General features: G+C 36.8%; 1 protein-coding gene across 1 annotated transcript in view; it reads right to left on the reverse strand.

Moving 5' to 3' along the window:
- DCDC2C (doublecortin domain containing 2C) overlaps positions 1 to 26,757 on the reverse strand; it is a 113,284-nt gene that overhangs the window by 64,894 nt on the left and 21,633 nt on the right. The window contains exons 2-4 of the mRNA XM_004709838.1: positions 22,039 to 22,090; positions 8,490 to 8,566; positions 4,174 to 4,302 (exon numbers count right to left, since the gene is read on the reverse strand). Of these exons, the coding sequence (XP_004709895.1) occupies positions 4,174 to 4,302; positions 8,490 to 8,566; positions 22,039 to 22,090 (258 nt within the window). The remainder of the gene's footprint in view (positions 1 to 4,173; positions 4,303 to 8,489; positions 8,567 to 22,038; positions 22,091 to 26,757) is intronic.

The raw sequence follows: 26,757 nt of genomic DNA on the forward strand, positions 1-26,757 counted from the left end.
CATCACTAAAAAGCAGTGCTGAAGGCATGAAGCCCAACACCGCATGGAAAGACTGGAGGAAATTATGCTAAGTGAAGTAAGCCAAGCACAAAAAGACAATACAATATGAGTCCACTGAGGTAAGCTTAAAAATGCAAAAGGGGCATAGGGAAAAAGCTACTGTATACATACATTTTGGGGGTGAGGTCCTGGTAGCATGGCAGGGGCCAGACCCAATCCAGGGATACATATGGTAGCCAAGTAAAAATGAGGAGAAAAGAAAAGAAAGGAAGACATGGGTAGTGGGTGAACAGGGCACTAACCCACTGAAGGGGAGGGTGGTGTTTTTATCTCTACAGGAGAGGGAAAGAGGGACCAGACTTCAACCCAGTTCACAAAGATGTGAATTCAACAGACCAGCATGAAGCAGGGAACCAATAATGAGGTCTGCAGAGCTGGCCCCAATCCAAACTATGTGGACACCCTCCCTCCCCCTAGAAGAATTCACTTCAGAGTACAGCACTGAAGTTACAGCTCAGGGAGAGGGGTGCATCAGATCAGAGCACACAGGAGCAAACGAAGAGGAAAGGAAATAGAGTGAAATACATTCTGGCCCACAAAGCCCAGAGGACAATGTTCCTGCTCACAGCAACCAATCATCATAGGGCCAGCACACCACGAGACACGATATCCCTCACTGACCCACAGCACTTCTACAGACAATACTGGAGGCGTAGTGTGGAAATTGTGCCAGATCTGACCCTACCACTCTGGGGTGAAAAGCTAAGGGCATGCAACAGAGCAGCAAGGAGAGCAGAGCAATGAAGTCCCCAGGGAATACCAAAAATAGACATTGGGGCCAGGGCATGGCACCGCATCAGACTCAGAAAACACTCCTAAAGCTCAAAAAACAGACCTGGAACTCTTTATAGGCTTTTCTTTTTCTTTTCTTTTCTTTTATTTTTTGTTGTCATTTTTTTGGTTGCTGCTGTTTATGTTGTTTTGTTTTACTGTCTTGCTTTTGCATTTATTATTATCTCTGCATGTCTATCTAGATAAGATAGGTGGGATAAACAATCTGGAGGAGAAAACAATGAGACAAATGGTTCCGGGGAGACACTGGACCGGGAGAAGCGGGGGTGGGAGGGTGGGGGTGGGTGGGAGTGAGTGTTAACAAACCCAGGGACAAGGGAACAACAAGTTATCTAAACTCAATGGCAAGGAAGTGTAGGAGGCCTGGTAGGACTTGATCAAGGGAAATGTAACCAAGAGGAATTACTGAAACCCAAATGAAGGCTAATCATGACAGTGGGACAAGAGGAAAGTAAAAGGAAAGAGAGGAAAGAACTAGGTGACAAAGGGTATTTATAGAGGTCTAAAGACTGGAATGTACATATGAAAATATATTTATATAGGAAGGTGTGGAAATAGATCTACGTGCATATATTTATAGGTTTAGTATTAAGGTAGCAGACAGACATTGGACCTCTACTCAAGTACTTCCTCAACACATGAACACTTTGTTCTAATAAGCTTGCATTCCATGATGCACACCTTTCCGACATGATTGATGAAGACAAAATGGATGCATAAGAAAATGTGGTGAAGAAAGCTGATGATTCCTGGCTACCAAAAGATATAGCATCTGGACTTTTAAAGGCCTGGAAAAAACACAAGCAACATCTAGCTGAGAAGCAACAAAGTCCACATGGACGAAGCACACCAACCTCTGGGATCATGAAATGTCGATGGGATCAGGTATCAGGTATCAAAACCCACAACAAAAAATTCATATCATTGTGAATGATGTGAGTGCAGCATGGAGACCCAAAGCCCATCTTTAGACAATTGGACATCCTCTCACAGAAGGGTCACAAGGAAGAGACGAGCTACTCAGGTTGCAGTATAGCACCAATAAAACATACAACTTTCCTCTAGTTTTTTAATGCTTCCTCCCCACCACACACACCCCTAACATGACCCCAATTCTACCTTACAAATCTGGCTAGACAAGAGCATGTACCCAGGTACAGATAAGAGCTGGGAACACTGGGAATCCAGGACAGATAACCCCCTCAGGACCGATATAAAGAGTAGCTATACCAGGAGGGTAGAAGGAAGGTGGGGAGAAAAAGGGGGAATCGATCACAATGAGCTATATATAACCCCCTCCCAAGGGGACGGACAAAAGAAAAATGAGTCCAGGGAGACATCGGTTAGTGTAAGATATGACAAAATAATAACAATTTATAAATTATCAAGGGTTCATGAGGGAGGGTGGTTGCGAAAGGGAGGGGGGAAATGCGGAGCTGATACCAAGGGCTCAAGTAGAAAGAAAATGTTTTGAAAATGATGATGGCAACAAATGTACAAATGTGCTTGACACAATGGATGGAGGTATAGATTGTGATAAGAGTTGTACGAGCCCCCAATAAAATGATTAAAAATAATAAATAAATAACAGAACAGAAATCAAGCTTTAAAAAAAGCAATAGGAAAGGTGTGTCTCCGGGCTCTGTCCTTTCGTCATACTTATCCAAACTGTACACTGTGAAAACAAGCCATGAAACTGGACTATATAGAAAAAGAGAATAGCATTGGGGTTGGAAGAAGACCCATTTAAAACCCTGCATTCGGAAGCAGAGAGGACTTAAAGCACTTACTAATGAAGCTCAATGACTATAGCCTTCAATATGGATTAGAACTCTATATAAAATAAAAATCATCAAAACTGGGCCAATAAGCAAAATCATGATAAATGGAAAATTACTGAAGTTGTCAAGGGTGGCATTTAACTTGGGTCCACGTGCAACACCCACGGAAGAACCAATTAGGAAATCAAATCACATATTACACTGGGTAAATTTGCTGCAAAATCTCTCTTTAAATTGTTAAAAAGCAAAGATGTTACTTTGAAGACTTTCAATAAGGTGCATCTGACCCAGCATTGGTATCTCCAAAACTGGAGAATAAGTAAGGAAAACCAAAGGAGAATTGATGCCTTTGAATTGTGGTGTTAGTAAACAAAATTAAGTATAAATATTTAAATATTAAGAATAAACAGCTCTTTCTTAGAAAAGCATAGCAAGAATGTGCTTTGGAGTGTGGATGGTCAGACTTCATCTCAGATACTTTGAATATATTATCAAGAGGGACCAGTCACTTGGTGTGTTAGTCTGGGTACTTTAGAGAAACAAATCCACAGGAAATCATGTGTAAGGGAGAGCTTTAGATAAAGGTTAAGTGCACATCAAGAAAACATCCCAACCCAGTGCTGCCCAAGCCCACACATCCAACATTAACCCATATGTCCAACACCAATCCACAAAGCCTTCCTCCATCTCACAAAACAGACGCAATGATGCCTTCTGCAGGAGGAAAGCCTAATCAGTGAATGTGTAAGCATATCAGCCCTGGCGGGGGTCTCCACACAGGTTCTCCAGCACCCAGGACTGCATCATGGTAGGTCCCTGTGGCTTCTCCCTGGGGATGTCTTGCAGGAAGTCAGCCTTGCAAGCTGAAGCAGGGAACTGCTAAGGTAGCTGCACCCTGGTCCGACCATCACAAAGCAAGAGACCAAAGAACTTGAAAGGCAAGGCTCACCAAGCCATTTATCTCTCTGCCCTTCAATTAACCCCATGTGTGTTTATCGGCCAGGTTGCATAAAAATTGTGAGGATGGCACAGGATCAGGCAGGATTTTGTTCTGCTATATACATAGGGTTAGTATGAATCAGAACTTACCAACAGCAGAAGCCTCTTTTATGCACACTTTTGTGCCCCCACGGAAATTATTTTTCCCTCCCCTAATCTCTCTTGATGCTCTCTCATGTGGCCTCCCCAGACTTCTTGAACCACACTTAGAGACCAAGTACAGTGTCTCATTAAACTTCAACTGTTGGTCCCACAAATTGGGTCTTTTGTGAACTGCATTCATTATACCTAGCATGTGGCAAATGTTCAATAAGCTTTACTGAATAAATGAAATTCATTTTTAAAAGCATAATATAAAGATTGGGAAAATCCCATCTTTGAAGAATTAAAGTAATTTAGTGAAACTAAAGTTGGAATTCACAGCTTATTATGAATTAATCATGCTAGACCTTGGTGGTCTAAGCAGAATAGGTTCCCATAGAAGTACAAAAACAAATTCCTGTGGTCTTTGGTTCTGCTATAAGTTTGGGAGTCTCCTTACTTTCGCACACCTCCTGGAGGGAAGACTTTTTCTCCAATAATAGCCAGCACATTACTCCAATCTGATAGACTGAATTTGGGTATAATTATTTTTACAGGTGGAATAAGTAATTTTCCATTTGTGAAAACACTGTAGGAATAAAAAAAAAACAATTAATACCTTAAATTATATGTGGGGTAATAAAATTTCAAAGAAAAAATGCATACTCACAGAACCATAACAAAAATGTGTTACAATTTTAAAGGTTGCTAAAATAAATGCCATGCCATAACAAGCTATCCTTATTAAGCTGCACAGAACATCTTAGAGCCTGGGGACATTGCAATAATGTTGGGAAAAGATAGCACTCTTGAATTGTTACATGTTTTCTGTTTTTCAGTTTATGAAACCAAGGATTGATAAAGCTATAAAATAGAATAAGAAGTGTTCCTGGGGGGTACAGTGGGGGTGGGGGCATAAAAGGGGGCTGGTATTGAGGAGTTCAAGGAAGAAAGAACATGTTTTCAAGCTGATTGTGATAGCAATTGTACAATACTACTTGATGTGATTGAACTACAGAATAGTATATCTGTAAAAATATCAATAAAATGAGGGGAGGAGAATATAGTTATTTTCCTTTCCCTTGGAAAGGAGGGCTGACAAAGGAAATAATGTGCAATCCTTCTAAAAGATAATAAAAACATTTGATTTCACTGTCACAGATTTAAGGAAGTTGGCATGATTTTGATGGGCCTGTTTTATTATTCCTGTATGTTTGAGTGGACAAAAGGAGCCTTTGTAGATTTTATTTCAAAACCCAACAAAAAATCAGTACAATCAATGTTAACAAAATGGTACCACATTAGTCAAAGTCACTTGGAAATAGTTTTAAACTCTTATAACTCATAATAAGATACAAAATATGAGGTTTACTTCTTTTAAGTCTAAAAATAATGATATTGGTTATTAACATATAAGCTCAATTTTGTAATTCCAGTTTGTTATTTTTATATTAATATTTGTTACCACTCTGTTGTTTCTGTTTAAACTCAAATAATTCAGAATTTGAGAAGAACATATTTTTAAGTAAAAGTATTATTTTTAATTTAACATGTCTGAACACAATTAAAAATATATCAGTTGTCTCTGATATGAAATCTGTGTTAGTCTGGGTAGACTAGAGAAACAAATTCATAGACACTCATATGTGTATAAGAGAACTTTATATAGAAGAGTAATTGTATATTAACAGCCCAGCTCAATCCAGCAGGTCCTTAAGTCTGATATTAACCCATATGTCCTATACCAATCTATAAATTCCTCTTCAGACTCACGCAACACAGGCAATGACGGCAAATGCAGGAAGATCACAGTCCAGTAGGTGGAAAATCTTGTGGTTCCAGTGGTGGTGGAAGCTTCTCAGTGCTGGTGTGGGTCTCCATGTGGATCTTCCAGGTCCAGGACTCTGGCTGTATTAGCGAAGCTCCACGTGGCTTGTCAATAGGAATGTCTCACAAAGTCTCTATATGTTCCACCTCCAGCAAGCTATTTATCTCTATAGCGCCTCCAAATGAGGTCATCAAGCTGTGACCTGATTGACAAGCTAAACTCAACAATAATTGCCACAAAATATGTGGCAAAAGAGACTTCTAATCAACCCAAACTCCAACTCCTTCCATATTTACAACAATGCCCCAAAACAAACCACAGAAACAAAGTTTTACGCTTTATATCACAATTAATCAATGTGCTATTACTATTACATAAACAAGGCATGTTGTATTGTTTCCAACTATTTGTTTTCTTAGTTGATTATGCCAAAATTCTTTCTAGCGATCAACCACTGGTAGTAATTTTCACTATGGTAGGAGTGTCTGTTGATTCCAAGTGACCTTAGCACACCTTTGTATGGCAGTAACTGAATGATCATCTCCCTTTCTCTGATCTTGAAAAACTGGTTTCTGCTGAGTTGAGGTCTACTCTGTCCCAAGTGCTTTTTTAAGATGTGCATATAGAGGGTGGAATACTGCTTGATGTGATTGGTTCATGGCTCATGAAAGCTTGGTCATTGATGCATGGTTCATGAATGCTAGGTCATATTACTTGATAGACCAGGTTAGAAGTCAATCTATCTTGTCAAACTTCTTTCTGTTTTTGCTGACCTACTTTACCAAGCATGTTGTCTTTAATTTCTTAGTGCTGCTGTAACAGATATATTTACTAACTTTCAAGTCAAGATGGATTGGGGGAGGGGAGCATGCATATCTCACAGTAGGTAATTAAAGTTGTTGGTAGGATACTGGGGAGGAAACAACCTCCCATCAGTAAAAATGCTCAACGATATTATATAGAACCCAAGGGGAGAACATGACTAGTACTATGTCACTTTTGACCTAGTTTGTTTCCAGCCATTGGTGACCCAGGCCATGTGCTATAGACTACTGGGACTTTAGATGCTGCTCTTTCAAGGCACACACTATATGTCATAAGCCATACCAGAATGACTTGATGTAGAGACCCCACTAAGTAAACTGTGTTCTACCTCAAACTCACCTCTAGCCCTGGGTCTTAAGACTGAAACTCCCTACTGTGAGAAGAAACAGGTGACTGCTATCCCAAGGATAATGAAGTAGAAGTTATTGGACTTTGATTTGGATGTCTTGCCTTGGGTTATGGGATGGGACAACCATATACTTACTACTTTAATGCCCTATTTGCTTTTATTATGATATATGTATTATTCTGGTGGGTGTGAGTCAGCCACTGTCAATAAATATTATTGAAAGCTTTGCCTTATGACTAATCTTCATTGTTTATATAAACATTGTCCAGTCACAGGAGTTTAATCTACACAAGTCAATTTATTTATTTCCCTTCATAGTCAGCCTATACTTGTATGATTTCCTTTTCTAAACTGTGTTTTAAATTCTATGTCATTGGCTAAATCAATGACTCTATTAATAAAATTAACTTATGCCCCAGTGAGATGACTAATAATTTTCTCTATATTATTTCATAAAATGACAATGATGTCTCTAATGTGAAATATATATATAGATATATATGTACAGATTTTGGGTTCACACTAAATTCTAGCCCCAATCTAAGAACAAGGATCTCTTATGACATACCCTGCTTGATGCTCACCCTCATAAAGAGATCACTGAAGGTATGGGTGCTACCGCAGTGTGGAAAACAAACTAGATGGTACCCCTGCTATCAGAAAGAATAGTATCTGGGGTCTTCAAAGCCAAACAAGTGTCAAACAATCAGCCTTGTAAGTGAGGTGTCAGCTAAGTATACATACATGGAAGTAGCACACCAGATTACGTGATCCAAGGATTATAAATATATAATCCAAATCTGAGGGAGGGAATGGTATCAGAGTTTAAATAATGAACACCAGGTTTACAAAAGGCAATGAATAACAGTGAACATCAAGATGTATTTTCAGGGTCCATATATGGATTAAACCTCTGGTGAATCCCCTTTTGTCATTGTCAAGGGGTGTGAATAGCCTTGTTATCAGACAGAGAGCATTGTGAATGCAATTATTGTAGACATAGCTAGGCTAAAGTGTAACCTCTTATTTATATATCTCTTTTGACCCATTTTAAAGTTGTTTCAGTCTAAAATAAAAGGAAAGGGAAGTACACATGAATTAAGCCCCCAGGGAATCCCCTCTGACCATAGACCAGGCATGTGTATACCCTTGCTATCATGCAGAGTGCCTTGGAAAGTGGAGTATAGCATAGTTTGGTTAGTATTTAATACTTTATCATTTAATCTCCTTTTTGACCCATTTTAAAGTTGTTCTAGTTTTTAATATTTTCTGCTTTCTTTTAGAATGAGGTTTTTTTGTTTGTTTTATTTTGCTATTGTTGTTAATTTTTGGTTTTGTACATTTTTCTGTACATGAAATCCAGGACAAGTAAATCTATAGAGACAGTAACTGGATTAATGGTGTCTTGGGGGCATGGTAGAGGAGATTGGGGGGAAATGTGGAGCTAATAACAATGAGAAATACAAGGAGAAAATGTTCTAAAATTGATTTGGGTAATGATTGAGCAACTGTTCTTGATATGACTGTACTATTGAATTGAGTCCTATGTAGATTATATCCCAATATAATTGTGTTTTTTTTTTAAAGACAGTTTGAAACAATGACAGTGTGAGTATCACAAGCATAGTAAAGACTGTGAGATGGCACAGAACCAACAGGGTTCATTCTGTTGTAAAGAAGGATGCTAGGAGTTGGATTCAATGGCACCTAAAAACAAAAAGAAACAAAGGCAAGGCGCAATGCCAAACTTCAGTTTTAATAATATTGTACTCACTTTATATGTCGAGACACTCGATTATATGTTCGCCACCTGGAAGGTACATTCATTTCACAGTGTACCACAGGTTTGATCTGTAAAAAGAAAAAAATAAGTCTTAGAATTCAGTTCAAATTTAAAAACACACAGCATACCCTAAAACATAAGTAAAAGGAGGTGAGGGCAGAAACTAGGAGAACATATAGGGAAGGTCTAGGAAGGATTAAGAAAAAGGATGAAAGGCAGATAGGCTTCCAATGAATTCACTGACTAGTGGTGTTGCAGTAAAGGGCTGGGTATTGGAGGGAAAAAAATTCAACTGACCGAGCAGAGAGTGAAAGTGATAAAGGTGCCCCAAAGCAGCCAATTGCCAAAGAGTCAACCAACTAATGGCAAGCCCATAGGTATCAAAGTAATCCTGTGAATCATAGAGTTTTCAATGACTGATTTTCAGAAGGACATGGGCACATTTTCTTCTGAGGCCTGATTTTTTCCTTTCATGCTTTCATTTGAAGATACTAAATATATTCTTCCTATATGATTTTCTAACCCTAGGTTATTGCACATTTCATTGTAATTATTTGGTCTTCCCAAGCCACACTTTGTGGTTTTCTGTTCAGCTCTGGGATTTCATCAATTCTTCCATTTGTGTTAGCTACTCTAAGATTAAGAGAGCTTCAGAGTGTCTTCGGCATCCTCCTTAATCTTTTCTTTCTTCCCTATTTTTAATGATATTTTGCTTTCTTCATATATGATGTTCTAGGTGTCATCCCCCAGCTCATCAGGTCTTCTGTCATTAGTGCTCAATGTGTCAAATCTGTTCTTGAGATGCTGTCAAAATTCAGGTAGTATATACTAAAGGTTTTATTTTGGCTCTTGTGGACTTGTTTTAATTTTCTTCACTTCAACCTGAACTTACATATGCACAATGGATAGTCTGTTCCACAATCGGCACCTAGCTTCAGTTAACTGCTGATATTGAGCTTCTCCATTGTCCCTTTACATAAATGTGGTCAACTTGCTCTATAAGTATTTCATCAGGAGAAGTCCACCTGTGGGGTATTTATGGGGTATTTGCAATGAGGAAGTCATTGGTCTTGCAAGATTCTATCATGTGATCTTCAGCTTCATTTTATCACAAAGACCATATATTCTAACTACTGTTCCTTCCTCTTTGTTTCCAACCTTTTTCATTCCAATTGCCAAAAATTATTTATAAATCTTACATGTTTGATCAATGTCACAGTAAAGATGTTGGTAGAATTCTTCAATTTCTGTATCATTAACTTTAGTGGCTGGTGCATAAATTTGAATAGTAGTTTAATTGGCTGGATTTCCTTGTAGAAGATTAGTTATTATCCTATCACAGAGAGTACTGTACTCCAAGCTATATCTTGAACTGTCCTTTATGATGAAGTATGTCGTGCCAATTTCTTGAATCTGTCATTCCCAGCATAGTAAATCAGATAATTATGATTCAATGGCCATTACCGGTGCATTTCAGCACACTAACACCTAGGATATAGATCATTATGTGTTTCATTTAATTTTTTTTTACTTCCAATTCTCCTGGATTCATATGTCATTACATTCCAATTTCCAATTATTAATACATGCTTGAGACTGATTCTTCTCATTTTGAGTCGTCTTCTCATTTTGAGCAAAGGAAGATCCCAAGGTTTTACTCCATGCACATCATAGTGGTCTCCTCTACTTTGAGAAAGCAATCCCTCCTTAGTGTTATTTTGAGTCCCTTCCAATCTGAAGGTCCCATCTTCTGGTACTATCTCTGACAATGTTCTGCTTCTATTCCTGAGGTATTCAGTTCCTGCTAATGTCCCATTGCCATTCATAAGATTTCCTCTGAAATGGACACCTACCTATTCCTTCTTCATTGTGTATTCTTAGTCTGGAAGTTCTGTTGAAACCTGTTCACTTTGGGTGACCATAGAAGTATTTGAAATACTGAATGATGCAGAAAACTTCAAAAGAAGATGGAAAGAATGCATTGTCACTGTACCTAAAAGTACTCATTACACAACCAAAAAGAACTAGTTGACATTCAACCATTTCAAGATGCAGTAAATGTTTAAGAACCAAAGCTTCACGAGAAGCATTCACCAAACAAGGCTTAAGGAATTGACAGAATGCTAATGGAAATATTTCAACAAGCTGATGAAGCAACAAAAGCACTCACTCATCTATGCCAATAAATTTGGAAACAGCTACTTAGACAACTAACTGGAAGAAATCCATATTTGTTCCCATTCCAAAGAAAGGTGGCCCAACAGAATGCTCAAGTTATAGAACAATACCTCTGCTATTATAGGCAAATAAAATTTTACTGAAGATAATCCAACAACCGTTGCAGCAGTACATTGACCAGCAACTGCCAGAAATGTAGCTAAATTTAGAAGAGGATATGGAACAAGGAAAATCCTTGGTGATTTAAGATAGATCTTGGCTGAAAGTAGAGAATCCCAGAAAGATATTTACTTGTGTTTTATTGAGTATATAAAGGCATTCAACTGTGTAGATCATAACAAACTATTGATATCTTTGAGAAGAATGAGAATTCCAGAACACTTCATTGGGCTTCAGGGGAAATTGTCCATGGATCAAAAGGCAAACAGAACAAGTGAATACTGCATGGTCTAAAATCAGGAAAGGTGTGTGTCAAGGTTATATCCTTTCACCATTCTTTTATAATCTGTATGCTCGACCAATAATAATGAAGAATAATGTGGCATCAGGATTGGAGGAAGGCTTATTAGGCAATGAAAAAGAGGAAGACCCTCAGCAAGATGGATTGGCATAGGGCTTCAATACTGAGCTCAAACATAACAATTATTAGGATAGTACAGGGCACCAGTGTTTCATCCTGTTGTACATAGGGTTTCTATGAGTTGGAACTGATGCAATGGCATCTAACAACAACAAAAGACAGATACATCAATAAAAATGTGCTGGGGAAGGGGAAACTAGACAATTCCCCAGAGAAGAAAACATGCTAATGTCCAGTACATTCATGGGAGGAAAGCTCCTCCAAAATTATAGGAAAATTTAAATTTTAAAAAGGAGCAAATTCCACTTAACCCTCTATTTTTCTTTCTGGGGCTCAAGTGGAGTAAAACATCACCTGAAGGTTTCTTTAGAAGAATAACATGTACAGTGCTCTCTAAGCTCATAATGAGAGAAAATAAAATGTTTCACACACTATGATGAGGTAACAAATTATCGACGTCACATGGTTTCCTGAGGTTGTTTGTTTACATAAAGCGAGATAGGAAATGTGTTATTCTGGACCTTCTGAAGGAGACAAGGGAGGAATTGTCTCAGATGGGTCTCAGGATGAAGAAGAATAAGAAAAGAGAGAGAGAAAACTGATAATGAGAAGTCTACTTCACCAACAGGCTCTAATATTGAAACACCAATAGTCACAATGGAAAACTGACTGAAAGGCTATAGATAAAACAGAGCAAATCTTGGAAGCAGCTTGGTAGATGGGGGAAAAAATCGAACGTCTTTGGGTTAGACTTGGATTCAAATTTCAACGCTGTCACTTATTTTCTATGTGACTTTAGAGACACTATTTTATCTCGAAACCACTGTAGGTTACTTTACAGTTGGAAGAATAGTTCCTATCAGGGATTTTATGAGAATAAATTAGATAACATTTTATAAAAGACCAACTGAAATACCTATCACCTAGGAAAAATATTCAATGCAATAAATATTTGAAACCCTTAACACACCGGAGAGAAAGAAAGAGGCTAAGATCATTTAACATCTCAATCTTATAATCAAGATGGAATTGTTGATTTTCCCAATCAACATATACTTAAGTATTCTTTGTCTCAGAAAATGGCACAAACATGGACAATAACATGCATGAAATATCTTTCAGCCTTCTCTTTGCTTCCATGTCATATAAACTCTCAGTGTATCTATCAATTCTACTTCAAACTCTATCTTAGATCTCTACTACTAGAATGTTGACCCAAGCCTCCTTCATTTTCTCCACAATCTGGTTTCCTACTGCTCCTACTCTCTTAGTCTTACCTCCCCATTCCTTACATCCATGTGGTCCATTTGAGCTGTTGGACAGTTAAGGTTTATTGTGCCAACCTGGCTGATAAATACATGTGGGATTAACTGAAGGGTGGAGAAATAAACGGCTCGGTGAGCCTCAACTTTCTAGTTCTCAGGTCTCTAGCTTTTTGATGGTTTGGATCAGGGTGCTTGTGCCTAGACAGTTCCCTGCTTCAGCTTGTAAGGCTCACTTCCTGTAAGACATCCTTGAGGAGAAGGCACATGGACCTACCCTGATACACCCCTGGGTGCTGGAGCAGCCGTATGGAGACCCCAGCCAGCGCTAAGAGGCTTACACATTCACTGACTCGGCTTTCCTCCTGCAGTCAGCATCATTGCATTGTTTTGTGAGATTTGAGGAGGACTTTGTAGATTGTGTCAGACATATGGGCTAATGTTGGACTTATGGGCTTGGGCAGCATTGGGTTGGGATGTTTTCTTAATGTATACTTACTCTTTATATAAAACTCTCTCTTATACATATGTGTTTCTGTGGATTTGTTTCCCTAGTTTACCCAGTCTAACACAAGCTGCCATCTGTCTACATCTCTGCTTTCATCACTCTCCACTCTTCCCTTTCCTCCCTACACTCTGAACCTTTTGAGTGTTTCAGTTCTGTAAACATCAGGCTCCCATAAACTGTTGTGTCTGTAATGTTCTTCCAGATCTTTGCATGACTTGCTCCTTCTTGACATAAGATGATTTAGATGTCACCTGACTAGTCACCACATCTTGATTTATTTTCATCATAGCACTAATATTGCATAATATTTTCTTGTGTATTTATTTACTTGTTTTGAATAATGATGAATGAATAAATAATGGGTAAATGAATGAACACTGATGGCAAGTAAAACAGCTCATTCACTCTAGGAATGATCACAGATCATTAAAGATTATGGCAACACCCAGCTATATCCATTTCTTTCCTATATAAAATTATATACACCTATACACTAACAGTGAAAAGTCAAGGTCCTGAGAATGAAAAATTTGAGTGAATTTACAGACCTACTTTAAAAATAAAGCAACTGAAATTATCCTTTGCAAACTTTTATGAAAGTACAGCCACCCTAGAAACAGCTATCTGCTTGATTGCATAAAATTATGGATACAATAAGCTAATTGCTCTTTTGATGTGTTAATGATTCATTAGCCCTGATATCATCTGCCTAATTAAATAACTCAAGCAATTAAATACAGGACTCTGAATTTTTTTCCTTGTACTCCAAATAATAATCTACTAAGAAGTATTAAGCTCATCTGGTTTTATGACATTATCTAATGATGATGACAACTTCATTAACACTTGCCAGGACCAAAGACTCATGTCACTCATCAGCAATGAAAGGCTGAGAGACCCAATAAGCTTTAGATGTCTTTATCCAATAACCCAAGCTAATTAAAACAAATCTAAAAGAATAATTGAAGACACTCGAAAATTATCGTAGGGTTATTTCCCAAAAGTAACAGCTCTCATTTATTGAATGCCTTCTATATAATGAAGCACTAGACTTTTCAAATTAGTATACTTTAATATCCAATCTTCAAAATAATAGGCAAAGTAGCCAGATAACAAAGAATCAGAGCATTAAGTAATTTTCCTTTGCATAATAATATGAATGTCAAGAATGTATATATATATTTTAGAGTTGTTAGCAAAATAGCGATTTGAACCCATATTAGCACCATCTGTGTTTGAATTAGCCATGATTCCTGAACTGACTCGGCTTCTTTACTAGCTGTGTAATCAAGGTCAAGTTGTTCAACATCCCTAAACCAATGTTTCTTCATGCATACAATGCAGATAACAGAAATACATGAACACATGTGTCACTGCTTTCCATAAGAGTAACACAAATTAGGTAATGCATGCAAAGTGCTTCACAAGATGCCTAAACTATATTAAGAGCTCGACTGAAAATAATTGTTGCTTTTGGTGGAGGTGGTGGTGGTGGAGGTGGCATTGGTGGTCTTAAGCTACAAAATTCTTGCTCTTGCCATTCATGCTATTTATAACTGCCCACCATCAACATTGCCATAGCTTTTTCTATGCAAACAAACAAAAAAGACTCAAGATTATTTAACTGTCAAGAACGACCTCATCATGTAACTACCTCAAGGCGAGAATCTCAGAGTGAGCCAATAGAGTTTATCAAGCTTATCTATGTTATGCAAGGTGAATTCAGAGAGAATGGCTTCACTATGTAACTTAACAGGAAATGTTTAACCTAAATATTTTAATAACTAAATCATAAAGGAGATATGCAACCTCCAAGATGGCACACAAAATAGCAAATTTGTCTTTACTGTTTCCATCATAAAGCCAAGGGATTGCACTGGGTCATCTTAAAATTGCTTTTGATGCTGTGATGTTGTCAGCAAAATAAGGATTTGCTAACATCAAAAAATCCAGTATTCCTCTCTCCCTTCTCCAAAAAAATAAAAAGTTTTTCTATGAGTCTTAAGAATTTTTCCATTTTAGGGCAGTGATGCAAGGAATGGAAAAGAGGCAAGCATATGAGAAAGCACCCTTCACCCACCTGTATACCATTCCTATAAAAATGTGGCAGGTCTGGGCAAAGCCTGACAATGGTTTTATGCTGCATTGAAGACTCCTCCTGGGAGCAGGGCTGAAACATGATTAGAGAATAGGAGGCTCCTCATTCTTAATTATGGTCAAAATTAGGTGGTTTATTTGTTTTTTCAACCTTTTGGAAATATTTGTAATACTTTTCATGTAAAAAGAATTATTAAAAAAAATAATTATAACTGAGCTTTTATGCTGTACTTAGTTGATGTTATATGCCTTGGAAAGATCTATCATGAATGTAAATTATTTGTTATTTCTCCTCTTCAAAGTTAGGAAAGATGCAGGTAGCATCTGCTTGCCCCAGTCAGTCCTGTGGTTCCTCCCTGAGATACCTGTCATCTTTACGTTCTTTAAGGTGGTGCATAAGTTGAGTTATTACTAGGACATGAATTGCAGTTGCCAGAACTAAAGGAGTTTGGGATCATCCAAACCAAAGGTTCTCATGCTTCTGTTATGAAAACTGAGGCAATTAGTAATTCACTTACAATCAGCAAAGAAGTACCAGAGTCAGCTAAAACAAGAGCTCTTAATTCTCAGGCAATGGTGTTTTCCATGTCATTGTTCTTCTTGATTAGCAATGCAATTACAATTTTTTAATTTGAAATCCTATTTTTTCAATTGTTTCTTTATATTGATGGATGTTTTATCTACTTCTCTAAAGTACCTTGACATCCAGTGTATTTAAGTTTCTCTCCCTCTTGCCTCCTCCTCATCATCATCATGGCCCCAGCAACATTATGCCTCTGTCTCAACCAGCAGAGAGAACACATATGCAAAGTAATTAATCAACCAATAATTAATCTTGGAGTGAGCTCAACACTCAGAGGCCATCGTTCAATAACTCCTTTTATAAAAGGAGAATAGTAGCAAATGAGGCTAACCACTTCAATAGGCTTCATGCTAATCACCTACATTAACTGAATAGTCTCTAATAATAGCCAGTATGAATAAAATAATTGAAAAGGAAGAAAGAGCGATTAAGACTAATGTGTTGGCAAATTGGGGGAAAAGAAAAGAAGTAAAAGAGTACAGTTTTAAATAGTATAAATGTTATCAAAGTTAACTGGACAAAATTAAAACTCACTTGACCATAACCAAGAAACCAAAATCTTCATAACTGGATCAATAGATAACATTATGATAAATGGAGAAAAGATTGAAGTTGTCATGGATTTCAACTCGCTAGGATCCACAGTCAATGATCATGGAAGCAGCAATCAAGAGATTAAAGGATGCCTTGTATTAAGTAAGCCTGAAGACTTTTTTAAAGTGTTGAAAATCAAAGGTGTTATTTGAGAGTAAATATTTTATATACCTTGAAAAGATCTATCATGAATGTAAATTATTATTTTTCTCCTCTATAAAGCTGGGTCAGAAGCATTTTCAATTACCTCATATGCATGTGAAAATTGGGCATTGAATAAAAAAGGCCAAAGAAGAAATGATGTATTTGAATCATGGTGCTGACAAAGAAAGAGTATTGAAAGTACCATGGATGCCAAGAGAACATACTGCTATGGAAGAAGTACAGACAGAGTGCTCATTGGCAGCAAGGCTAATCAAAATGTTATCTTCCACTCTTTGCACATGCTGACAGGAGAGACCAGTCCCTGGAGAAGGACATCATGCTTGGTAAAGTAGAAGGGCAGTAAAAATGAGGAAGCCCTTGACAAGATGATGGACACACAGTGGCTTCAACAATGCACTCAAACATATGAACAATCCTCACAAGATGATGCAGTCACGTTTTTTTTTGTTGGTGGTGGTCACTCTGGTCACAAACAGCACCTAACAACAGAAACAACCTGCGTGATTTGATTCAAAGAGAATAGTGAAACTGTTTCTAAATTTCACCTGATCATGGGGGGAAAGTGATGATAAACAACTTCTATGACCAGTCCAGAAAAGGAAGCCCAGTCTACAAAGAGAATTGAGGTGAAATGAGGATGGAGGAAGCAAAAAGAGCCTAAAATATGGCATGACTTAGTAGGTATTCCATTGCAATGGTAAAGAATCAATTTGCAAGATAATATTAAACCTATCTTCTATATCCTTTCTGTTTATTCTTTCTATCAAAAGTATTGTTTTTTGATTTAAAAAATTGTTTACTCTTTCAGAAAGCAATAGTGAAAATGTTCACAATTGTTGTGGGTTCATATGTTTGCCTCAAAATGCTGTCAGCTTTCACTTCATGTGTTTGGAAGATTGTTATTAGATACGTAAATATTTAGAATGATTATGGCCACTTGATTAATTGACACGTTTATCATTATGAAATGTACTTTATTTCTGGTAATACATTTATATTGGGCTACAAAATGTGTCTCCATAAATGTAAATGAATTCAATTCATGCAAACTATGAGGTTGTTTTTTTTTTTCACCATGGCATGATATTAGAATTCAGTAACAGAATATCTGAAAAATCTCTAAATATTTTCAAATTAAATAGCACATGTCAAAATAATTAATAGACTTTTTATTTTTAAAGTATATGAATTATATGTTAGTGAAATTATTTTTAAATAAATAATTTAAATTTTTAATGAGCATTCTGATTGCATTTATTTTAAGACTGACAAAGAGTATTGTTCATTCTTCTGGCAGTGCACAGTATATTACATATCTTTGTCAACATCACAGTCCTGATGAATCAATAATTCAAAATCTACTGCAGCCATACATCGACAGGGAACTGCCGGGATTTCAAGGCAGATTCAGAAGAAAATGTGGAACAAATGGTATCATTGTTCATGCTGAATTAATCTTGGTCTAAAGGAGTAGGAACACTAGAAAGATGCTTTCCTGTGCATTATCAATTACAGAAAAACACTAATAATAGTGGATTATCAGAAATTATGGGTAATATGAAGAATGGAAATTCCAAATCACTTCATTATGTTCATGTGAATCATTCACACAGAATTAAAGCAGTTGTACTAATAAAACGAGAGGCATTGAGTGGTCCCTTTCTGCAGTGTTCAGAATTGGAAGGTTATAACCTTTCACACTTGTTCAATCTGTATGTTCAACAGAATCTACGAAGTTGGCTTATATGAAGAAAAATGAAGCATCAGGAAGACTTATTATTAAACTGCAGATGCTGCAATCCCCTTGCTTGCCAAAAATGAAGACAACTTGAAGCACCACTGAGGAAGGTCTGAAACTTCAGTCTTCAGTATCAATTAGATCTCTGAACCTGAAGAAAATGAACGTCTTAACCACTAAACCAGTAAACACTATCATAATAAATGAGGAATAAATTAAAATTTCCGATGATTTCATACTTGTTGGACCAACAATCAACATCTATGGACACAGTAGATAAGAAATCAGATATTTGAGCAAATCTTTAACAAAAGATCTTTTTTTAATATATTATGCAGTACTCATTATTCTTCTATTTGAACATTCTATTCTTAGTGTAGCATACCTCATTGACTGTAAAATATCTTTTTAAAGTTGAAAGAGCAAAATGTCACTTTGATGACTAAAGTGCACTAGACTGAAACTCCGTGACCTTCCCAATCACCTCATAAGCATTCAAAAGGTGGACAATGGGTTGGGGGTGGTGGGGGAAGTCAGAAGAACTGATGCATTCAAATTGTAGTGCTGACAAAGAAATTTAGAAACAGGCCCACTGGAAGAACAACATCAGAATATAGCACTAATAGAAAGATATAGTTAAAGTGAGCTCATTGGTTTCTAGAATTATAAAGAAAAGAACTGAAAAGTATGTCTGAAGTATACCTAAATCAAAAATCCCATTTCCATCGAGTAGATTCTGACTTATAGTGGCCCTGTCTCCATTAGTATTGCTCCATCGGGTTTCTGAGACTATAAATCGTTATAGCAATGGCAGCTGCATCTTTTTTCCTGAAGAGCAGCTGAAGGGCTGGAACCACCAACCTTGTGGTTAGCAGTCCAATGGTATCTAATTGATTTTAAAGGAGTTCCGGTAGCTCAGTGGTTCAAACGCACTAAGTAGCTCTGAGGAGGAAGATGTGGCTGTCTGCTTCCACAAAGATGTCCTGGGAGCGCTAGGGCCACGTCTCCTCTGTATGGTACAGGGTAGCTATAAATCGCAATGGTCTCCACAACAACAGGCAATCACTCTCACTCGCTGCCTTCAAGTCAATTCTGGCTCACATCAACCACTTTTAAATAAACATACTGAATCAAGGTCTCTAAGGAAGCTTCTTTGAGTTTTCCAACATATATAATTCAATATATAATATTAATATGTTTAAATATAAATCATATAATTGAATATATTGCCATTAAATTATAAACTATTGTAATAATTTAATTTATTCTGATAATTGCATGTTCTATATGATAATTACAATATGTCATGATAAATTAAATATAAATAATATACAATTAAAACAGTATAATGTAATATAACAATTATATATATGTTGACTAAATATTCTGTGAAAAAATAAATTTACATCTAGGTATATGCAATGGCACAATGGTGAAGCCCTCAGCTGGTAACAGAAAAGATGGCACTTAAAACACACCCAATGATCTGAGTGAGAAATAGCTAGTGATCTGATCCCACAAAAAGCCTAGAAAACACTGTGGGCAGTCCGATTCTTTCATATGGACTCGCTATGAATTGAAAACCAACTTAACAGTGTCTAACAAAAATAGATACACCTTACTATGTGCTACCATATCACTAAATAATTTAGCAAAACCCTTATATAATGAATTTTAATTTGATAAAAGCTTATAATTTATTCTGCTTAATTTTTCTAATAGCATTTCTCCTCCCCCCACCACAAACCTGGGGATAGCCTGAATGTCCATCAATAGAGGGATGATTGAATGGTACTTTATACTGTGATTAGATCTTTGAGCATTATCTGAAACTTTTTTCATGATTTAATGAAATGAGCTATTTAAAGTCTGGTAATCCTGGGATAAGCATTGGGTTACTAACCACAGTGTCAGAGTTTCAAGTCCACCAACCAATACAAAGGATAAAGACAAGGCTGTCTGCTCCCATGAAGACACTCAGTCTCAGAAAGACTTTATGAGGCGAATCGGACTCTATTCAATGGCAGTGAATTTGGCAGTGGGTCTAAATTTAAGATGCATGCATGCATACCCACTACTTTGAATAAAATGTAGCATTTGGGGCCTAAAGAACTGACAAAGCTCATATCAGTGGTTAAGTCCTGAAATTTTTGCTTTAAAATAAAATTATTGAGGCATAGTGTAACAAATTATGTCTAGGACAAAAGTAGATAAATTCTAAAATATTTTCTGCCATTAGGCAGGTCATTTATTCCATCTGCATTAAAGCTTCCTGAACTAAAATTAAGGATGTTTCCTTTTAGACTTAAGATTCTAAATATTACTCTATAATTATATCTCAGTTCTTGAGTCACTGAAATATCCAATAGGAAAACAGAGATTATGCCTTTCACGATTATCAAGGGATAACTTTCATTTTTCAGAATTAATATTTATTCTCACTTCCAACCTCAACTGGAGATAGGTAGTTCAGTTACCTGGATTTTTAAAATAATCATGCATAATTTTTCTACTCTTTTTTGTAGGGTAATTCTAAAATTTAATGATTTCTGGAAATTCTTTCCAGAATTGAACATTTGCTGGCAAATTGTAATTTAAGAGGAGTACGTAATAAATTTGACTTGATTGATCTCACAGCCAAGAAGCGAAGATGTGAGAGATAAAGCAGAAAACATCTGTATGCCAGTATTTGTTATTAATGCTGGGGCTACTAGATCCTTCTTGATTGGACTCCAGGATGGTAACGCAAGTACACAAAAAGCCAACATTTTTCTAGTGCTAGTACATTTTTCATATATATATATATGGTTTATATTATAATCTTTTGCTTTTATTCTTATGTATGCATATAACATAAACTTGGGAGAAAGAAGAGGTTTTCTACTCCATAAAGAGTCACAGTCTCAGAAACTCACAGGGGGAATTCTATTCTGTTCTATAGTATGGCTAGGAGCCAGAATCAACTTGACGGAAGTATGGATGAAGCATATTATTTACAAAGAGTTCATGAGCAGGTAGAATTAAAAGATAATGGTGGAATTTTTCCACACACATTTTAAAGCCCCATTTTAGAATTTGTGTATATGTATATATATATAATTTAATCCTTATCACAGTTTAATCCTTATAATAATCTTTTGAAGTCAGGATTATAACCTTCATTTTCAGGACAAGAAAATTTAATACCAGCAAAACTACTACTTAGAAAAGTAGATATCCTCAAACCTTCTTATCTTTGTAGTATACCACAAAATAATGTTTTAAAGTTAAAAATCACACTAAATTCTGAATATCAACATGATATCTCACGTAAGCCTAGAGACCTTTATTGCTTTAAAAATGACAATAAAGTTTTTTTTTTAACCTACACTTTAAATGGATATTTTTTGTAATATTCAAGGATTGAATTGGGTGATGGACAGTTCCATCAAGTAGACTTTTCAAGTGTCTATCAAGGCAAAAATGTTGAAAACTTTGGGTAGATCTTAAATTTGGTGTTATAATTAGCTTCAACATTACATAACTTAAAATAACTTTTCCTGACAACTGTCTTTCAAAAAACCCCAAACAAAGAGAATGTAAAGAATTTTAATGAATAATTACACATTGTCTCTGAAAGGTGATTTTTATCAATGTCATCATTTTCTTTACTCAAATGCTTTGACAAGTGTGACAAGTATGCACAGTGAGTTCTGACTTTGATAGCAACATACCTTTATAGGCATTCCCAACTGAATGCTGTTTTGTAAAATTTCAATTATTCAATACTGACATTTACATTTTTACCAAACTGACACTTTTAGCCCATCCTTTGTAGGCAGTGGTGAACACTTACTTCCTTGAGCTTCCTCATCTTTCCAGGTCTTCTGGGAACTATGTGAAAATAACTGCAAATGAAAGAAAAGAAGCATAGATTAGAAGATTCCAAAAGAACGTTCAACCCTCTTTACAGAGGGCTTCTTTACAGCATTAAGATATAAATCCCCACAGAAATTAAAAAGTAAAATAAAAAGCACTGTAAATGCTAGATTATAAATCAATATACACCCATTCCTCAATGATCAACTTACTAAATGAAGTACACTTATTTAATACAGCTCTTCTAAAGTGTTTGTAATTCCTACTAAATGACTGGGTAGGACTATGTAAATGTGAAGCGTTTGTGGCCCTCCAAGGTACCTGGTACCCATGTGAATAGAATCATGTCAATAGGAGGTATAGAAGACCTGAGGAGCTGTGGGATGACATTAAAAACATGAGACACAGAGAAAACAAAAGTCAATTAAAAGACAGGAAAGAAAAAAAAGAAGATCAAAGTGGATATCAGAATCCTAAAACTTGCTCTTAATTGTAGAATGGCTAAGACAAATAGAAGAAATGATGAAGTCAAAGAGCTGAACAGAAAATTTCAAAGGGTAGCTTGAGCAGACAATGAAATATGCAAAGACCTATAGTTAGAAAATCAGAGGAAGAACCCACAGAGCCTGTCTTAAACTGAAAGAACCAAAGGAAAATTCAAGCTCTGAATTGCAATATCGAAAGATTCTATGCACAAAATATTTAATAATGCAGGAAGCATCAAAAGAAGATGGAAAGAATAATCACTGTAACAAAAAGAACTATTCAACCATTTCAAAAGGTAACATCTGAGCACAACCCAATGATACTGAAGGAAGGAATCCAAGCTGTACTAAAAGCATTAGCCAGAAACAAGGCTCCAGGAATTGATGGAATACCAACTGAAATGTTTCAGCAAACTGAGGAAGCACTGGATGCATTCACTCATTATGCCAAGAAATATGTAAGGCAGCTGCATGAATAACTGATTGGAAGAGATCCATATTTGTACCCATTCCAAAGGCAGGTGACCCAACAGAGTTCTCAATAATAGAGCAGCAGCATTGATACAACATGCAAGTAAAATTTTGCTGATCATCCAGCAATTAAACTAGTTCAGCTCACTAACGCCTAGAAGATCAATCTTTATGAATTCCATTTCATTTGAAATAACTTCTAATTATCCTAGATTCATATTTTGTACCTTCCAAGTTTCAATTAAAAAAAAATTTTATTGGGGGTTCTTACAACTCTTATCACAATCCATACATATATCCATTTTATCAAACACATCTGTACATATGTTGTTATCATATTTTTCAAAAATTTTTCTTTCTGCTTGAGCCCCTGGCAACAGCTCCTCATTTCCCCCAACTTCCCCCGTGTTCCCGCCCCCATGCCCTCTGATAATTTATAATCTATTCTTTTTTGTTCATGTCTTACACTGCTGTCTCATTTCATCCACTTTTCTGCTGTCCGTCCCCCTGAGATGGGGGCCATAAATTGATCATTGTGATCAGTTTCCCCTTTCTCCACCCCCCACCTTTACCCTCCTAGTATCGCTGCTCCCCTTATTGGTCTTGAGGAGTTTACCTGTTCTGGATTCCCTGTGTTGCGAGTTCATATCTGTACCAGTATATATGTTCTGGTCTAGCCAGATTTGTAAGATAGAATTGGGTTCATGGTAGTGGGAGTGGGAGAGGAAGCATTATACTACACCCTGAACTGGCTCTTCTCTTCCTTGTGGCCATTCTGACAAGGGGTGTCCAATTGACTACTGATGGGCTTTGGGTCTCCACTCTACCTTCCCCCTCATTCCCATTGATAAGTTTTTTGTTTGTTTGTTTGTTTGTTTGTTTGTTTGTTTGTTTGTTTTGGGTCTTTGATGCCTGATACCTGATCACATCGACACCTCATGATCACAGAGGTTGGTGTGCTTCTTCCATGAATTATCAAAACCCGAATAAAGGCTGAACATGATAGTGGGATGGGAGGAAAGTAAAAAAAAATAGAGGAAAGAACTGGGAGGCATAGGACATTTATAGAGGTCTAAATTACAGGCATGTATGTATGTAAATACATTTATATACAATGACAGGGGGGAATAGAGCTATGTACACATACTATTTATAAAGCATTATGGTAGCATATGGACATTGGGCCTCCACTCAAGTACTTTCTCAATGCAAGAACAGCAAAGTACCAACACGGCACTTTGTGATTTTCACCTTCCCTGACACGATCGCTAAAGATAAAGCGGATGCATAAGCAAATGTGGTGAAGAAAGCTGATGGTGCCCAGCTATCAAATGATATAGCATCTGGGATCTTAAAGCATTGAAAATAAACAAGTGGCCACCTAGCTCAGTAGCAACCAAGTTTCAATTATTAATTGATATTTGCAGCTGTTTCTTTTCATTTTAAGTTGTGTTCCATTAGCAAATAAGCCCCTGAAGGCTCATTCCATCTACGTCATGGCTCATTCCATCTACGTCATGGCTGATTCTACTTTGAGAAGGCAGCTCTTCCTCAATCATATTTTGAAAGATTTCTGACCTCAAGGACTCACCTTCTGTAACTATATCTAACAATGTTTTGCTGACATACATTCAGTTTTTAGTAACTGACAGAGTTTCTATGCTATCCATAGCGTTTTCAGTGGCAAATTTCTCTGAAGTGCAAAGTTTTCTATATTATTTTAGAAATAATTTTTAATAATTAATAATAATAATAAATACCTTAAGACACATTATTAACTAGTGTTAAGGTTTTTCCTGATTAAAAAGGTGAGAAGGGTGTAGGAGGCCTGGTAGGGCGTAACCAAATGTAATGTAACAGAGGAATTACTGTTACCCCAATGAAGGCTGAATATGATAGTTGGACAAGAGGAAGGTAAAAGGAAATAGAGGAAAGAGCCAGAAGTCAAAGGGCATATATAGAGGCATGTACATATATAAATATATTTATATATGAGGATGTGGAAATATATCTATGTGCATATATGTATAGGTTTAGTATTAAGGTAGTAGAGGGACATTGGGCCTCCACTCAAGTACTCCCTCAAAGCAAGAATACTTTGTTCTATTAAACTGGCATTCCAAGATGCTCATCTTCCCGACACAATCACTGAAGACAAAGCAGGTGCATAAGCAAATGTGGTGAATAAAGCTGACAGTGCCCAGCTATAAAAAGATGTAGTATCTGGGGTCTTAAAGGCTTGAAAGTAAACAATTGACCATCTAGCTCAGAAGCAACAAAACCCACATGGAAGAAGCACACTAGCCTGCATGATCATGAGGTGTAGAAGGGATCAATTATCAGGCATCATCAGAACAGAAAATCATATCATTGTGAATGGGGGTGAGTGCAGAATGGAGATCCAAAGCTCATCGGTAGGCAATTGGACATCCCCTTACGGAAGGTTCGGGAAGAGGAGACGAGTCAGTCAGGGTGCAGTGTAGCAACGATGAAACATAAACTTTCCTCTAGTTCCTAAATTCTTCCTCTCCAACCCACCCCCACTACCATGATCCCAATTTTACTTTACAAATCTGGCTAGACCAAGGGATGTACACTGGTACAGATAGGACCTGGAAACACAGGGAATCCAGGGCGGATGATCCCTTCAGGACCAGTGGTGAAGGTGACGATGCTGGGAGGGTGGAGGGAGGGTGGGGTGGAGAGGGGGAACCGATTACAAGGATCTACATATAACCTCCTCCCTGGGGGGCAGACAACAGAAAAGTGGGTGAAGGGAGACATCAGACAGTGTAAGATATGACAAAATAATAATTTATGAATTATTTAGGGTTCATCGGGAGGGGGGAGCAGGGAGGGAGGGGAAAAATGAGGAGCTGATGCCAGGGGCTTAAGTGGAGAGCAAATATTTTGAGAATGATGAAGGCAATGAATGTACAAATGTGCTTTACACAATTGATGTATGTATGGATTGTGATAAGAGTTGTATGTGCCCCTAATAAAATGATTTTTTTAATTATACATGTACATATATTTATGTATACACTGGACATTGTTCTCATTTTGCATGGTTTTAGCATTATATATAACAGAATTATTTAGTAGATGGAAGGGGAAATATTGCTTTTTAACTCATATAATAAGAACAGGCAAATGTAACAGACTAAAGTGTATTATTAATTACTTGAGATGGAGGTGGGAGGAGTTGTGGTTGATGGAAAATTCCCCTTAACTAAGAGTAAATCTGCACTTTATTTCAATTGCTGTCAACAAATTGTATACTAGTAAAAAGTTGAGTTGGAAAAAATGTATTCTATATAGTCACAAACTCAGATGCTACAGAGATCAGGGAGGTAAAATTTCATAATTATACATTTGATCATAAACATTAACCTATCAAATGAGAACTGTAAACAAAAAATGAATGAAAATTATTAATTCAAAAGAGTCTAAGAAACACAAAATGCTATATTTTGTTTCAGTGTTACATTCCAGAGGGTATGGGACACATTCCAGAAGATCTATAGAGGATACAAAGAATTGCTCAAAAATTCAATGAGCTGGGATTTTTAGAGCAGGCTCTTGGAAAGTTGATTGGTTGAGTTTAATTTGCTTGAAGATGGGCCTGGGAAATACTATTTCAAGCAGAAACTAGACAGTTCACTTCTTGCTACTTCAGAAAATAAAGAAACAGACCACCAACAGTTAAAATCAGAGCTAGGAATTTTGCTACTTTATTT

The sequence above is a fragment of the Echinops telfairi genome, unplaced genomic scaffold, assembly GCF_000313985.2.
Source record: "Echinops telfairi isolate 266 unplaced genomic scaffold, ASM31398v2 ScPeMD7_3509;HRSCAF=4178, whole genome shotgun sequence".
NCBI classification, from domain to species: Eukaryota; Metazoa; Chordata; class Mammalia; order Afrosoricida; family Tenrecidae; genus Echinops; species Echinops telfairi.